The 17264-nt window shown below is 38.9% G+C and overlaps 1 protein-coding gene across 1 annotated transcript in view; it reads right to left on the bottom strand.

Moving 5' to 3' along the window:
• Positions 1–17264, bottom strand: part of gpr158a (G protein-coupled receptor 158a) — a 96776-nt gene that overhangs the window by 27901 nt on the left and 51611 nt on the right. The window contains exons 4-5 of the mRNA XM_080865152.1: positions 13170–13396; positions 9214–9282 (exon numbers count right to left, since the gene is read on the bottom strand). Coding sequence (XP_080721278.1) covers positions 9214–9282; positions 13170–13396 — 296 coding nt within the window. The remainder of the gene's footprint in view (positions 1–9213; positions 9283–13169; positions 13397–17264) is intronic.

Raw genomic sequence — 17264 nt, 5'->3', positions numbered from 1 at the left:
TTTCACTAAAGAGCAGAGAGCAAAAATTAACTGTGGTCTGTTTTCTTATGTTTTTAAAATCCTCTGTCTTCACAAAATAATGGCTGCTTAAATGCAGAGACAAAATTATTAGTGAGCTGAGTTCTTATGAAGCATTTAGAGGAAGTTTTCAGGTTATAGGGCAATGAGCTAAAAGACACTAAGGTGCTCTGTACCTCACAGTAAGTCACACAGTCAACCAACTAAATGATCACCATTTTTCCTGAATGAATGTCTTTTGTCCTTTCTTCCTCCCTTCACCCCCAACTGCTCACGGCAGATGGCCGCCCCTCCTTGAGCCTGGTTCTGCCAGTGGTTTCTTCCTGTTTAAAGGAAGTTTTTCCTTCCCACTGTCGCTAAAGCGCTTGCTCATAAGGGGCCATCTGATTGTTGGCGTTTTCTCTGTAGTATTGTAGAGAGGTGCTTTATATTACATTACAATATAAAGCACCTTGAGGCAACTGAAGCTGCCCAAAAAAGTGATATAACTCAAAATTTTGAGTTAGTATCTCATTAGTTATAACTGTAAGTCAAAATTTCAACATACTAACCTGACATTTTCACTTACAGATGGAAAAAACTATTAAATTCCAGTAGTGGAAAAAAGCTTCCATATGTGCTGGGCTCAGACCGCACAATATTCTGTCTGTTACTGTTATGGTCTGTGGCACTCGTGGGCTTTGTTGAGGGTTGTTTCACGTTTAAGTGCTCCTAGTTTGTGTTTCATATTCTTAAACTCTAGATTTCTAATTGTTATTATTAAGCTGAGTGGGTCCTTACTTCAGTTCTAGTTTAGTATTTATGGAGTGTGCTATTTAAATTTAGTTTTTGTTGTGTTTTCCTGTTAATTCCTGTTTGTCATTTAACCTGTGATAGACTGGTGACCTCTTTATGGTGCTCCACAGTCTGCATACGAACCTGAATTGGATGAGCATTTAAGAAAAAGGATGAATGGATAGACATTTTGCCCGAGTGAGACCTGTGAGGACTACGACTAAAGCAGATATATAACTTGTCGTTCTCCATAGTTATTACATTAAATAAAATTCAGATATTTGTATTAGAGCTATGGCTCCATTCCCAGACCTCCTGTCTCTCCAGGAAATACCTCAGCACAAACTTGAGCAGATATCAATCACAACAGACGCCATCGGATGCAGAATGAAATATGCGCTGGGAACATGGTATGTTGCAAACCAGCTTGCAGAGCACAGCAACTTTGCATAGCTGAAGCAGGTTAATTAAAACACTATACATGACTGTGTGTAAAGGTATCAAGAGATAAGAGCCAACCCATCAGCTGATGTTAATCTCACATGAAGATTAACCTCCTAAAACCCAAACTCTTCCACGGCATGCATTTTTAATTTCTCTTTGATAAATGGGCCGATTGGGACCTGATGAATGTAATTTTTGTTTCCACATATGAGGATATTTGTTTAAAATTTCGATAGAACAGTAGCAGTATAATGTCCTCGTAAGTGGATATCAGGCCCTTGTAGAGTAACATTGAGTATTTTGGTCTAAATAACCCAAAATGTGATGTGGACGCCAGGTCCTAAGAGGTTAATGTTAGTTTTTGAGCAGTTTTACTGTAGTCACAGCAGTGTTTGCTGAATCATTGTTAGATAGCTTCATACTGTAAAGGTCTTACTATTTATTAACAGATTTTAAAAAATAGCCTGCAACAAACTTTGCGTAATACAAAATTACAGTTTGAATTATTTTCAGGGTTGCCAGCGATGACGGGTATAAGAGCAACATCATCCTAATGGAGCACTTACCGAAATGAAAGTGCAGAAATACAACATCATATATTAGTCATCTGTCAATTATGGAGTATAAACACATCACAATTTAGGTTCAAAAACGACTAACACCAAGCGCTAAAAAGATTAGCCAGTTCCAGTCAAAAGAACAGACAGTGCCGAATTTCAGCCTTTTGTTATCACAGTTTCTTTGGAAACTGCTACCAGCTAAAAGGGAGAAAAATGACTTTCAGCCATTTAGTGTGTCTGTCTCCATCTGAGTAGAGAATGGGATTGTGCAGCCTCGGGAATCATTCTGTCACAACAAAGCTCTCACGCTACTTTTAATGTTTTGACATGAAATGGTGACAGCCATGCGGTCCGCCCATGCCCCACTTTGTCCGGTCATCATCTCCTGCTCATTCCCCGACCCTTCTATTTCTAATCTACGAAACACCTTCAGTATGAGAGAGTGGGAGGGAGCTGCGGTGGGAGGTGGAAGCAGAAGAGAGGTGGAGTGTTGTAATAGCAATGGATCCATTTTTATATGAAAGCTGACACTGCCACATGGGAAGGGCAGCTTTCTGGAGGGAGGTAATGGTTTCTTCTCCTCCCGCCGCTCCCTGAGGTGGGCTGAGTGTAAATTACATCCAGCTCAGCCTCTGCTCAGTCAAGACTGGAGCTGACTTGCACCCACCTCCCACATTCCCTTCCCTTCTCATCACCAGTTACAACCTCAGAGAGAGATATTCCCATCTTGCTAGGACACAATGAGACATATCAGAGGAAATAGCCTGCCTGCATGTCATACAACTCTCTTTTTTTCCCCTCTCTCTCATAGTTCTTGTCTCTCTGCTCAAGCAAGTAGGAGCACTTGAGCTACAGCAACGCATCCTCAGCTTAGTCTCTGTATGCTCTGGGAGACTCTGGATTTTTCAGAAGGAGGAAAGGAAGTAGAGTATGAAGGGAAGGCTGCACATGCACAAAACAACTCTCCAGATCCACTCAAGTCAGATTGAAAGTGTCAGAGCAGCTTGGATGGCAGGCAGAGCAGAGAAAGGCAGACTAACGGGTGGCAGACTGTGTTTCATGGCCTGTCAGGTCAGGATCCATTATCCTCTGGCCATACTGTTTCTCATTAGCCCCCTGATGCGCTGTGAAGGCATGGCTTCGTCCTGCCATGCATGGCAAAACCCCTAAGTTGGAATGAGGCAGCACCTTGGCCCTCCTTGGCACAAAGACAATGCCGAGATTGGACAGGTGGAAAGACAGGGATGGGGAAAAGGGAGTAATACCCAAAAGACCAGTGGTGGAAAACATGGGGACTCTATAGATTCTCTACTTTGCCCCCAACCAAACGACTGAGCAGAAGGTAGAGGACTATAATCTCTTCTATTATGGTTAAACACATTTTTCTTTTTCTTTTTTCTTTTAATATTTATTTAGTCAAGAAGTGAAACTCTTGAGACACTCTTTTACAACTGGATTGTGAAAAGCGTTTGGAACTTTCACAGTGAGGATTTGGCAGATTTTTTTTAAGTAACACCCCAGTCACATAGGTCAGGAGACCAGTCAGCAACCACAAGTTGTTGAAAAAAAAAGTGTTTTCCCTACAACGGCTTGACAAGTTGTTGTTGACTGTCACTAGATGAAATTGGTTGCAAGAAGGTATACAGTGCTACACCAAAAACCCTTCTTGGATTTGATTGGTTCTCTAGCAGATCGCTAAAGTTGTCTATAGTTTGCATTCGAGATGCCAACTTGTCTGCAAATACTAACTGAGTAGTATTGAAACTGAAAAGTGCAGAAGTGCAGTGCAAACACTAAACAAAGACCCTTTGTCTTTGCTAAAGTAAATGTTGCACCTTTTGAAATATGTTGGTTGCAGAGATAAGGCACAACTTTCATTCTGAAGATATACATTCTCAACCAGCATGGCAGTTTCACTCCTGCTAGTTAGTGAAACTTGTAGTTTTAGTTTGGTAGTGTTTGCAGATAAGTCATCCCCTTCCTGTTCCAACATGACTGTCAGTGCACAAAGCCAGGTCCATAAAGACCTATATGAGCGACTTTGGTGTGGAACAACTCGTCTGGCCTGCACCTGAAGAACACTTTTGGGATGAACTAGAATGGAGACTGCGAGGCAGGCCTTCTCGTCAAACATCAGTCTCTGGCCTCACAAATATACTTTTAGGATAAGTCCAAAATTGCCATAAACCCACTCGTAAACCTTGTGGAAAGCCTTCCTGGAAGAGTTGAAGCTGTTATAGCTGCAAAGATGGGCTGACATCATATTAACTCCTATAGATTAAGAATTGGATGTACTTATGGACTTTTGGCAATATAAATAAATATGAAATACTGGTGGGCAGTAAAATTAAAGTAAAGTGGTAAACACAGAATAGAAAACAACAGAAACTCATCAGCTGCCTGGTTATTTAGAAGGGAAAAAAAGAGGAAAATCTAATTAAGACATGATCTCTGGGAAGTGAACTGACCAAAATCAAAAATAGTAAATTTGATATTATCGCTTTATTACCACTTTTACATATGTGTTAACATTTATGAATGCATGAGCAGCAGCGCAGGGGGTGTGGGAGGAAGAGAGCAACAACGAGGGCTGTCTCTGGGGCAGACTGCAGTGGAGTGCACACAAGAAGGGCTGGGAAGCCTCATATGATGCATTTACATGGATGTTACTGGTTATCTGCAGTGCTTTGTTATTTTTTTCCACCAATGGGTGACTTGGGTTTCCTTGCATTGAGTGGGTAAAGGAATCAAGGATGTGATTTCTGCAGGGGAAACCTTATTTTTGGCAAAGGTGATTTCTAATGTGTGTGCATATGCATGTGCATTTTTTCCATAACTGACTACAGAGATGTGGAAGAATTAAAGGAAGTAGATTTAATTCAACCCAAGTAAATAACCTGAATTTGATCATGAAGATATGTTTGTTTCTTTGAATCAGTAGTAGCTATTATATGAGCTTTAGTGTCCCTTGGCCTTAATTTTTCACATCTATAGAGCTCAGTAGGGATTGCCCACTTTTTCAGCATCCCCAGTCCTAAAAGTAAATTTCCCATGAATTCGATCATAGGAAAATAACGGGCCAAAAATAATGTCTAAAATCTCCAAAACTGTTAATTTGACGTCCTTTAAGTTATTAGGTAATTAAACATACTACAAACATAAGCCAGGAAAAGAGTAGGCAAGTACTGAATATTTGACATCACAAGTACTGAGGTGCATTGCTAAGAGCAACAGAAGCTAGAAGGTAGATAGAAAATAACAACAAGTGAAAGAACATCAACACGGATTAAAGTGACACACAGAAAACATGAGTAAATGGAGCACAAGTGAGGCAAATGTGGAAGAGTCTCTCTCTTCTGGAAGCTGTAGAAAACTAAAATAAGTAAAGTCATGTTCAGTAAAGCAGCTTTCTGTATTTCCATGTCTATCTCCCTTACAAGTCAAGTTTCCTATCTGAATGTGTTCCTGGCTCCACCTGAAAGGAAAACGCGCCGATCCAAACAGTCACTTTGCTCCAATCGAAGCCTCACCAACAGCGTCAATAAGAAGCCACAAAGACGCAAACTGGCAAGCTCATCCAAGGATCACATTGTGATTCACAAATGCGTGTCCATCTCTCCATCTCCGCAGCCAGACAGAAATAGTCAGTTTTGGCACTGCCATAGTTTTGCCTCTTTCCCTCTGCACTGTCTGTCCCTCCCTCCTCCCCTTTCATCTCAAAGCAGGAGGGAGTGGGGGGGAAAACTGAAGTTATTGCATGTGACACACCCAGGAGAGAAAAAAGGGGGGGAAAATCGCATTACTTCACAAAGCTGAATGCCACAGGAGCAGAAAGAGATGTAGCTCTCCTGCTGCTTAATAACAGTGGAAATATTTAAAATAGGAGCAGCGGCAGCAACGGTGGAATATTTCTGAATCTATATTTAGATTGGGAGTGATGTGCCTCGCCCTCGCAGCCATGGCTCATGTGGGATTCACAGGGGAGACATGGAAATGCATCAGGGTGGAGATCAATCTAGCATGCTGCAGAGTAAAATGCAGAAAGATGTCTTTCCCCTTGCACGAACACACACACACAATCGGGCCAATATATCATATATTATCAAAACAAGTTCTGTCGTGTTCAGGCTGATGGCGGACGATCAAACTGAATCCTCCTGCATTTATTCCACAAGAACATTTCAAAGTATTGTAATCTCTAAATGAGGTAGGATTTACAGAGTGAGCTACAAAGTCAAATTCCTTTGTACAGCCTCTTTACAAGCCATCTATTTTTAGCTTCCGCTGCCATCACTACTCCAGCTGGATGCAAGAATATCATCTGCTATTCATTCATTCACTAACCAATAACCTGACTCCCGGGCTTGCTTTCACTCGCAGATTTCAAACATTATTACTTTCCAGGATCTTGTCACAGCAAATTGCATTGATTATTCGGCTCTACATCAGTTGGCTTTAATTACATTTACTTTGCATTGCTTCGCTAAGCATATATCTCCACGTGATTGCGACTAAATTACAATTAGCCAATGCCCCGTGCTCCTGGGAGAAAGACATAATGGTGGTTTCATGTAAATCAATGGCATGTGGGTGTTCATCTGCAAAAAATAATGAGGTACTGCAGAAGCTGGCTGAACAGTGTCACTGATAAACCTGAATTGATTTTCACTGGTATAGATTGCATAACACTGTTAGACATAATTTTTTTGGTAAGTAAAATAAAGAAAGAGCCTTAATCTGTCGCACAGCTTACAGCTTCAGTGGATATTTTACATGGGTGGAATTACATTTATTCTTATTTAGCACTATTCAAAACTTATACCACAAGTGACAATCCAATATGTTTCTTATTTTCTACTTCAATTTCTCCCTGAATTATAAGAAATCCATTTCCAAAGCCCATTAACACACTGAAGAAGCTTTAAATCTTAAAATAGGATCATTATGTTTATTTATATCCCTTAGTTGCTGTCACATTGATACCCTTTTACAGTCTAAGTTGTTCATTTTAAAAATGGACACCATTTCAAACAATCAGGTCAAGAGAATTCCAGTGAGCCAAAAACGTCTAAAATCAACGTGCTTAAAATATGCAACGGGGGTTAGAGACCATCTGAATCTGACTCTGAGTCCTAAAACTAAAAACCCCTCCAATCAAAAACCAATAAAAGCCACAATTTCAACACAGTGTTTATGTCTGTGTTTGTGGGTGACACATATTTCTTAAATAAATCATACAAAATATACTTTGTAACAGAATCAGTTGTCTCTCCACTGAGCTTCTAATTACTTGGAAATACTCAAATGTTTGAAAAAAGCAAAACCATACCAGGTACACACACTGAAAATCAAAAAATCAGACAATGTCCAAAAAAGCCCTTTAAAGGCCTCTGGAAAGCCTGAAAAATTACTGCTCTAGACTACTTTAAAAATGAAGAAAAAAAAAGTGACTCCTTGGAAACAAAACATAAAGAAGAGAAGACTTTTGGACAGTACTGTAGGTATGGGCGAATCAGTATTGACACCAGCATTGGTAATCCAATTGGACTGAGGGGACCAACATTGTTATTTCAGCTTAGACATATCTGAAGTGAACATCTGAAGCCTCAGTAAACTACCAGCATAAAACAGTTTTCAGCCAGCTGCACGTTCTGGAGTGTCAGACCAGATCATGGAATACCAGCAGCTGCAGTCCGAGACTGTGGAGTTAGATCCTGCCACAGTAGAAAACTGATGAGTTCACCAGTGCTAAAATACAAGTGTGGGGATTGCCCAATTGTATATTGATCCCATCAGTGTCTCAAATGGAAGTAAATCTATATCTAATAATAACATAATAATAATATATATTTAAATACTTGCTGTCTAGTAATATATTTAGGAAGCCGGCCCAAATAAATGTTAAATATGTATATACTAAATTTTACTTATTTAGTTGTTTTTTTCCGTCAGTGATACAGCTAAACAATTTAATTCATATTCATGAATATGACCATGTATCTGTTCGGTTTGTATCTGTGAATTTTTATGTTATATTCATTCACTGATGCAGGTATATATTATAATATATAAATGAACATATTTCAGCTGTTTACTTATCATTCTTTTGATTGGGCGCACAGTGCAGTGTTTTGTTTTTTTTTTACTTTATCAAAATCAGTGAGGTCGCATGAGGAAAAATATCAAGCCACCCTTGCTCTAAATGGTCAGTTTTGTTTTATTTTATTCCTATATCGCTCTGGGATTAGCTCATTTCCTTATATGGGCATTTCTGAGACGTGAAGGCGTGGCTTAGTTTTGTTTGGAGAAGCCAGGCGAGGGGCTGCCAATTAGAAGATACTTTCAGGAGGTGAGGATTAAAGAGACAGGAGCCTGGTTTTGTTCAGACAGAGAATGAACTGCAGGACTGTATATACTAAAGATACAACAAATTTTAATGTTAATTGTTAACTGTTAATTATGCAATGACGCTGCAGCAGATTCCAAGATTAGAAATATGGAGGTGGAGAAGAACACAGTAGGTCTTCTTTGAAAGTATCTACTCAATTATTTGATTCCTTGTGTCTTTAAAGCAAAGCGATTAAATGTATGTGTGAAGCAAAGAAAAAAGAAAGAAAGAATTGATCTCTAGATTGATGGATTAATAGATCAATGAATCGGTTAAAGGGAGAGTGCAGCAGGGGTTGGGTGTGGCTGACGTAGCAGAAGCTCAAGTACTAAATAATGAATTTAAAAATAAAAATAAATCTTGAATTCAAGACACTATTAATGATAAGTTTAGTTCAGAACTAAAGAAACTGGATCAAATGATGGTAGTTTGTGTTAAGAATAAATATAAATAATAAAGTCTTAAAAAGGTTACAGTAAAAATAAATTCTGTGTGCTGGTTTTAAATTAACACAATGCGTATGAAGCAGCGTGAGTGGCTGGTCAACAGATGGTAGTGTTGACAGGCTGCTGGGTTCATTGGCCAGCTCTGTGTACAGTTAGCAGGGGGTCACCAACAAGCCCTGGGATGTTAGTCTCTGCCAGTCCCATTTTATCACATACACACTTCGGCTGTGAAATCCCTGCTTATCACAGCTCCATTCAGCTGCCACCAAAAAAGCACCTGAACAGTATGATTTATGAACTGGGGTTTGCACTGTCTGACAAGGCAAACAATCCCACTTTGTGCCGCTGCTGCAGATATGAAACTTTGTTCTCAGATATGTGATTTTGCTTTAGATGAATGAGCGACGGTGTGAAGTGAAGGTCGAGCTGAATGCCAGCCTTCAGTCAAGGAGAACATTTTTATTTTCAGCTCAAAGGAGCATGGCATGTAGATTATCAGCTAACACTTCAAAAAATGATTGCATGAAGAGATCCAAGGCTGCACGGCGACACATGCACAAGCTCACAAGAGTCTCAGGCTTACTGGAAAGTAGAGAAGCAGAGCCCCGCACAGGATGGCCTCCAGCAGGACAAGACCTGATGCTCTGATACTCTGTGGAAACACAAACACACAACAATTATTAAACTTCTGATTTATCGACCATTTAATATATAAGAAATCTGAGCACAAAATAGGAATAATATGTTTAGCCAACTGGTATCAAAGACATTCACAAGCTCAAGTTGTTCATCTTTTACTAGTACAGGGTGGTGGGACTAGTGGTGTTGTTGTAGCCCCAGGGAGATCAGTCAACACATCAAGCTATGATTATTTAACTTGAAATCTGTATAAAGCAGAGATGCAGAGAACCACAACAGCAGCCAAGTCCTGATTCTTTCAGTACCTGTGCCAAATACTCTCAGTCTGGTGACGAGAAAATATAGCAATAGCAAAATCAACTTGTAGCAGTGGACAGAGCAATATTAAGCCATTAAACCAACCATTAAAGGATAAGGCAGCTCAGGAGAGACTGTGCTGGTGGAAAATTGTCGTTGGCCGATCCTCCAGGAAGGACCAAAGCCTTAACTAACTATTACTGAGGTTTTATTGGGGCCTTTTCACTGAAGAAAAATCCACCAAACAACCACATTTCAAAGCCATGCAATGGCCATAACACCAAAACAGTGATGTCAAAGAGACTCAAATGCTACATAAAGAGCAATTGTAGTGATGGGTGGTTTGTCACTATGACCAACTTCAATTACATTACAAACAGATTGCAGAAGAAAGTTTTTCAGTTTTTAATATAAAAACATAAATGGACAGCTTTAATTGTGATGTGTGTGTACCGTAAACAGAAATAAACCAAATAACATGTACAGAACTGCCCACTTTTTAAAAGATATAACAGAAACAGGGTATCATTTAGGCGATTCTGTAAGCCAAAAAGTTTTTATTCACATTAAAAATGTATCACACAGCATGTCAAAATACTCAAGGCTGATTTAAAGAGGATGGAGGTTTGTTCCTTGTTACTTGAAAGAGGAGAAGAGCAAAGCAAAAGCTCCTCCCTTAAGCACTTTTTATAGAAGCATCCACCATTTGCAGGCGCTTTGTGTGCACCTCTTGTGTAAGATATTTAGCAACATATCGTCCTCTAATTGACAAGGCGCTTGAGGGGGGCTTTCAGAGAGCAGAGGACAGCTGTGCCACCCATTTAAAGATACATGCAAAAGAAAGCAAAAGGGCTCTCTTGGTGCACCAGATAAACTTATTTAATTAAATTGCATGAATGTAATTGAAAAGTCTGCAAAGAACTTTGAAACAAAATCTTAAACTTAGTTTAATGACATTAATTGGAATTATATAAGTAGCCTTTAAATTATGACAAAGCCCTGGAGTACCTGAAACATCCATCTGCTTTAATAATGGGGATGATCCTTTGATGAACTCTAGCCGTTGTAATGGCAGAGTCCTCGGGTGTGGAAGACAGAGCAGCTAGAAGTTCCTTTGTCAGGAATGTGGAGCATCTTCAGGCTAAACCTCAGATGTTTGATGCTCAATTCAAAGCTAGTAATTAAGACACTTAACTGACAGAAACAACGGGAGCAATGGGAGGCTGAAAAGTTCAGAGATTTAATTAGGTAGATGTTAAACTAAAGAAAAAATGTTTGAAATATTAACCATACAAAATCAAGTTTTGTGTCTTGACATGAATATATATTTATTTTTTTGTTCCAAAACACGAGACATTGTACGGTGTATTCAGGTAACACTGAACAGTGGGAGCAGTCGCAGTTTTCCCCATATGGTATCTCACTTTTTCTTATCCTGGAAAAGTACACAATACACACCCCGTCTCCTTCTGCTTTTTGTGGGAGTTTTTTCTTCCCACTGTCGCAGAAGGGTTACTTGATTGGGTTGTCTGGCTGTTGAGGTTTTCTCTCTAACATTGTAGGGTCTCACACCTGAGTTGGCTCCTGTAGTGAAATGAAACTGAATCTCCTGTTTGTCTGCTACGGTTTGCAGATCCCAGCAAGTGTAGCATCCTGAGTGTGTGTTGAGGTAGTTCTGTGTTTTGAGTCGCAAAGCTTTTGAATATTAGTATTAATATATAAAACACTCTGTTTCTAATGCATGTTTCATTTTCCGGCATATTAGAGCAGTGATGCTCAGACACCATCAACAAATTGAGTTGCTAGACTGATGAGGAATCTGTGTCATCAAAGTGCTGCTTAGTAAATGACTAAAATATAGTCTTGCTGATAACTAACAAATGTAACTCAATGCCCTCCACAGCATTCTGACGCTAGTCTAATTCTGGTACTTGAAAACTCCAGGACTGATTCCTGGAGGATCGATCTCTGTCTCTCTTCCACAGCATGTCTTTTATCCTGTCGTCCTTCTCTCACCCCAACTGGTCGCGGCAGTTGGCCGACCCTCGCTGATCCTGGTTCTGCCGGTGGTTTCTTCCTGTTACAAGGGAGTTTTTCCTCCCCACTGTCGCCAAAGTGCTTGCCCATAGGGAGTCATATGATTGTTGAGTTTTCTCTGTATGCATTATTGTAGGGTCTACCTTACAACATGAAGCGCCTTGAGGCGACTGTTGTTGTGATTTGGCGCTGGATAAATAAAATTGAATTGAATTGAGTTGAAAAGCCAAATCCCACTTTTAAAAAAATAGTTACGTAGATCCAAGAAACAAAAGAATCACCAAAGAGATGCTACGAATTAGACTGAATTTGTAATTCGTGTAAGTAGTATGTACTACTTCATGTACGGAAAGTATAGACTTAGAGAGGGTTAGAGTCAGAGGTTACGGTTACATCACAATAACATGAAAAAATGAATGAGCTCTTTTGATCAACCACAAAATTTGTATAGGTATCCTCACCCAGGCAAAAAAAAAAGGACAACCGTTGTATTTGAACCCAAACCACAATCTTTTTCTAAACTTAACAGAATAGTTTTTTAAGCCTTTAAGTCCATTTAAAATCTCAAACCTGACTAAGTCTCTAAATTCCTCCACTACCAGCACATCCAGCCTGTTTTCTTTTTTTTTTCACTTTTTAGATAGAAATTGAGATCTAGAAAGGCGATACAGTAGATACAATGAGATGAAACTAGGAGGAGGATGATCCACTGTGGCGACCCCTAAAGGGAGCAGCTGAAAGTAGGTATGGGGCTTGTCAAATGAAAAAGCTCATTCAGGCAAAGAAAAACCAGACAAACACAAAAACAAAAATAAACGTGACTAATTCGCAAACTCATGCCATGCTCGAATAAGAAACGAGTAAAATACAGTATTCTCCACGTTTGCTGATCATTCACTTTCTGTGACTGATTATAGGACCCCACCGTACCACAGGCAGCACTCTTGCATGAGCTAAATCTCAATCTTTACTTTGCATCACATCTTACATTCATACTCTTCTTTTTAAAGGTGCATGGTCTCAAGGTCATGTAAATAATGTAAAACTTAGTGAAGTTACTAAATTAAGCAGGGGATTTCAACCAGGTGTCATCATTCAAATATACATATAAACCACGCATCATAAGTAAAAGATTAAACAGATTGAATGGTGAGTGGTCTGATGTATGAATCAAAGTAAATGTGCTTTTGTGTTTGCAAACTTTGGTCGTGATCCAAGGTGGTGATTTTGACTTGATCTGAAGTGTTCGATTCATTTGAAATCATTTCAAAGCTTTATTGTGACCACCCACATTTGGAACTACTGTTTATTAGTTCGAGCGGGCTTTGATGACCATATGGCCTATAAAACATCAAACATGTTGATGTGATGTTGCAATTGTGAATTAAATTAGTGTAGATCTCTCTTATCCACTGTTGAGTCACAAAACTTTAGCTCTTCATGGCATTAATGACTACATTCTTGGTTTAAAACACATAAATATGATTATATTAAAGAAGAAGATGCCCTTTAATACCAATTCAAGATGACGTATCTGGAAAATCATTGTTTTATTATAACACCTACCTTATTCCTACGAAAGTGGTATATAAGGACCATGCTAATGAAGACGATCAGCATGCAGAGGCACTGGAAAGAGACCACAGCCATGCGAAGAGCGCCATCCTCTTGTACCACACAGGGGGTGTCATCTTTACAGTAGGCACAACCCTGCTGGCAAGGCAGGCAGTCACTGGAAGATCCCTCCTCTGTGTTGGGACTGCTATCTGCAGGTTTTCCCTTCCTCCCCATTCCTGTCAAAGAAAACATTGAAAAGAAGAAGTCCCAAAATCTTAAATACTCAAAGAAACAAACACTAAATAAAAACTCTCACAGGCTGATTTCATATTTTTTGTGTGTTCCAGGACAATTATAGCTACATTTTTAATAATAATAAAAAATAAATAAACGGCCCGAAATACTGACACAATAACCCCGCCAACAATTTTCTGCAACTGAAGTTCATTTAGGCTAAAGTAGCACATAAATTAGTGCATTTAATAAAAATTAAAAATACTAAAAAATATCTGAATTCAAGAGCACAATGCGCTGAATAAATACATTTCTGAAATATTAAATGCAATTCCAACAGCTAAAAGTCACGGATAAATATTTAATGGATAAAATGACAAATAAGTTTAGCTTATTCAGTTGGCTAACAATAGAAATGAATTATGAAATATAATGAAGTAAACGTTGTACTCTTAGTTTATAAAGCAAAACAAAAGAAAGATCAACAGTTGAAAAATGCTAGAATTAATGGTGGGACTGATAAGTTGTTAACTTAAAATAAATGAGCTAGATGATAAACTGTCGTGTGAAAAAGAAAGTACGCACTCAAGTTTTAAGTTTTTACGTATCAGGACATAAAAAGAGATCATCTGGTCCTTAAGAGGTTCAAAAACTGGTTAAATATAACCTCAGATAAACAACAGGGCAACATATTACACAATGTTACAGAATATTTAACAAAAAAATGAATGTGTGAAAAAACTATGTACACCCTTCCTCCATCCATAGGAATCAAGAGGGTAAATAGCATTTCTGCTAATCAGATGCAGATCATCGTAAACAAGTCTGAGCAGCTCTATAAAAGTAAAGAAGGCCATCATTGTACACTAAGAAAGATTATTCACAAGTGAAAAACATTCAAGACAGTTGCCATCTCTTACCAGGAGTGGACATTCAAGAAAATTCACCCCTAGATCAGACTGTGCAATGCTCAGAGAAACTCCAAAAACCCAAGAACTACAAAGCTTTGTCCAAATTTGTTCATGCAACATGACAATGATGAGCAAATCCACAACAGAACAGCTGGAAAAGAAATCAAGGTAATGCCATGGCCTTAAGAGAGCTGTGCATAAACAAATGCCTTTAATAGAAATTATTTAATAGAAAACACATAACAAATAGAATACCCATACGCTATAAAATAAATCAGAATATAAAAAAGTACATTTATTAATATGGTAACACAATCTGACAGAGTTAGTTAGCTAGAAACAGAACTAGAAAATCAGTTTGCCAGTTGGTTGAAATTTTTTGCTAAAGTTGAATGAATGAATTTGAAACAATAATCAATAGTGTAGTTAAAATATTGGTTGAATGGTTTGATCGCTTTGTTATAGGTAAATATAAAGATAAAAGACTGTAACATCTACTTTCACTGAATTAGGTTTTACACAACTACCCTTGACCTGTAAATCTTTTTGATTTGTATATGTGTTTTTTTTTTTTGTTTTTTTACTCAATAATTTGACATTCGACATCATATTTTGAAGAAGATAGGAACAGATGGTACAGCAACTGTCATTTAAATTTTCCTTGTTATTGAATTTTCCTCCAGATCTGTCCAGATGAAGTGCGTCAGTGGCAGAGTGAATCCCGACTGTATATATACTCTTCTTCGTCTCTGACCTTACAAGAAGCCATCGACACTGTGTCAACAAAAGGGAAATGGATCTCTGTGTGTGAACATGGAAAGTCAACACTGCTCAACCCTGTTCAGTCACAGGCATATCATACAAGGCTGATGACTTCAGCTCCCTAATAAAAACACACACAAAGACTTTTTTTTAAAAACTTTTTTGGTTTATCCTACCAGGACCAGAGAAGCTGTGAAATGTTTTTGAATGAAGCGCAGTATAAACTAACTATAACCACTTCAAAAGTAGCTGTTTTTTATTTGCTCAAATACATTGGTCACATTGGGAAGTAGCAAAAACTTACGCAAACTTAAGAAAAAAACTCTCTCTCAGGGTAAAGTAAGGTAAAAAAAAACAAAAAACTAAACAAACCCAGGGGGACAACAAGGAGGAAGTGGACTTGTTATTGGCTTGTATAGAAATCCCCTGAGAGATGCCCATGTGGTTGGATAGATAACACATTTTGGACTTATAGAGCTTTTATAGAGGCTTTATTGGAAGCAGGCATTGTCTCAGAGATTTGCAGGGATTTTGCCTTTAAAAAGAAACTGGCCTATTTTTCAAAGCTATGACTCGGCACATCATTGATCCCTTCAAAAGGAGTACTTATCTCGGTAGCATTGAGTCATTTCCTTTAGCTCATTCTCAGTGGTTTGTTGCTGCTACGTTTGAGTGACAGTCAAAGGAAACGCAGCTACAGTAACCTCTCTCCCATATTTATATGCAAGATACACAATGTAAGATCACTGTGAGAGAAAGGGAAGAGAGTTGCACAGGCTTCCTCTGCAGGAGTGTCAGTGATGTCCCCTTGTGGATTAACAGGCTTGTTATTGGCCCCATGGTGGGCCAAACTGCAGCACAACGCCTCGCTAACAGGCTTGCTTTTCCTCTCTATTGCTGGGTTAACAAAGATGCACACACACTGAGCTTTCATGCAGATTTGAACACTTGCACATGCAAGTTTGTGTGCCTTCGCAGCACAGCAAACAACACAAATTGGCTAAATCAGACAGAACATATATTTAGCTCTCTGTGCACGAAGTGTGACGTTTTAGAGTAAAAAATGGATGCAATAAGATGGTGGAAAAATCTGAGTGAAGGAAGGTAAGGGGGAGGGAAATGGATGAGAATGGGGGTAAAATTGAAACAGACGCACGAGAACACGCTGTATGAGGTTTGAGTGGGATGAGGCAGGAGGGAAAGTGGATTGAAATGAAAGTATGGCACAGAAAGTGATGGAGGGCAGGTGAAAACCACTGGGGTTCTGTGTCTGCAAAAGCCTTTTTTAATTAACTCACAGCAGACAGAATAAACTGGAGAAAGTCGCTACCATTAAAAAGATATTTCCCTTCTCGAACCAGATTAGCCTCCCCAGGTACTGGGGCTACTTCAATTTTCAGACAGGGCGGATACGGTTATCGCAAATAGCTGACGGTCTTCGTCATAAAGTGCAGCTTTTAGCAGAGTCAGAATTAATAAAATGAACTTATTGTTAATTCATCTGCTCTATTTTAGTGAGAGAAAAAAGGATGATTATGTGGAAACATTTTAAAATTTCCAAACATTTGCTGCCCAACTGCTTGAAAAATCTGATGCTAAATAATAATTTTTACCTTTGTGTCTCCTGTGCTTTTTACTTCCTGTTCCGCTAATTACCCGCTCTCACCTGCCTCTCATTGTGCAATCAGTCCTGTGTGTCTACATATAATCCTCCCTTCACCTTCATCAAGACGTCAGTTTCCCCCCCATGTTTTACTGGTTCTTAGTGTCTGGATACGCCCTGTTTAGTCCAGTGACTGCAGTGGACATTGTTTTTTTCAGATTTTTGCCAATTAAGGCACTTCTTTTTCATTGTTATTCCACCAAACTCTACATTCTGCACTCAGCTCTTCTCTTCACCTCATTCCAGGACAAAGGTTTTAACTGTGGACGTTGCAAATCAAAAAGTACGATAAACACAACTTACCAATCCTTCAGTTTACTCACATTTGTCAGATCTTTCAGCCACGTTTCATGGACTGCTGTGGCGTTTAGTCAGTAAGAAAATTTCCAGACAATTTCCAGAAAATATTAAATGCCATCAAACATTTTGATATGCACAGAAGTAACTAATATATTTAACAAAGGTGAATTAAAGCCAGGGTATAATTGGGCACATACTGGCTATAATGTACGCACTTCCACCTGTGATTTCCCT

The sequence above is a fragment of the Rhamphochromis sp. 'chilingali' genome, assembly GCF_963969265.1.
Source record: "Rhamphochromis sp. 'chilingali' genome assembly, chromosome: 18".
Lineage (NCBI taxonomy): Eukaryota > Metazoa > Chordata > Actinopteri > Cichliformes > Cichlidae > Rhamphochromis > Rhamphochromis sp. 'chilingali'.
The sequence above is the reverse complement of the archived record's forward strand: the minus strand, read 5'-3'. Positions and strand labels throughout refer to the sequence as shown.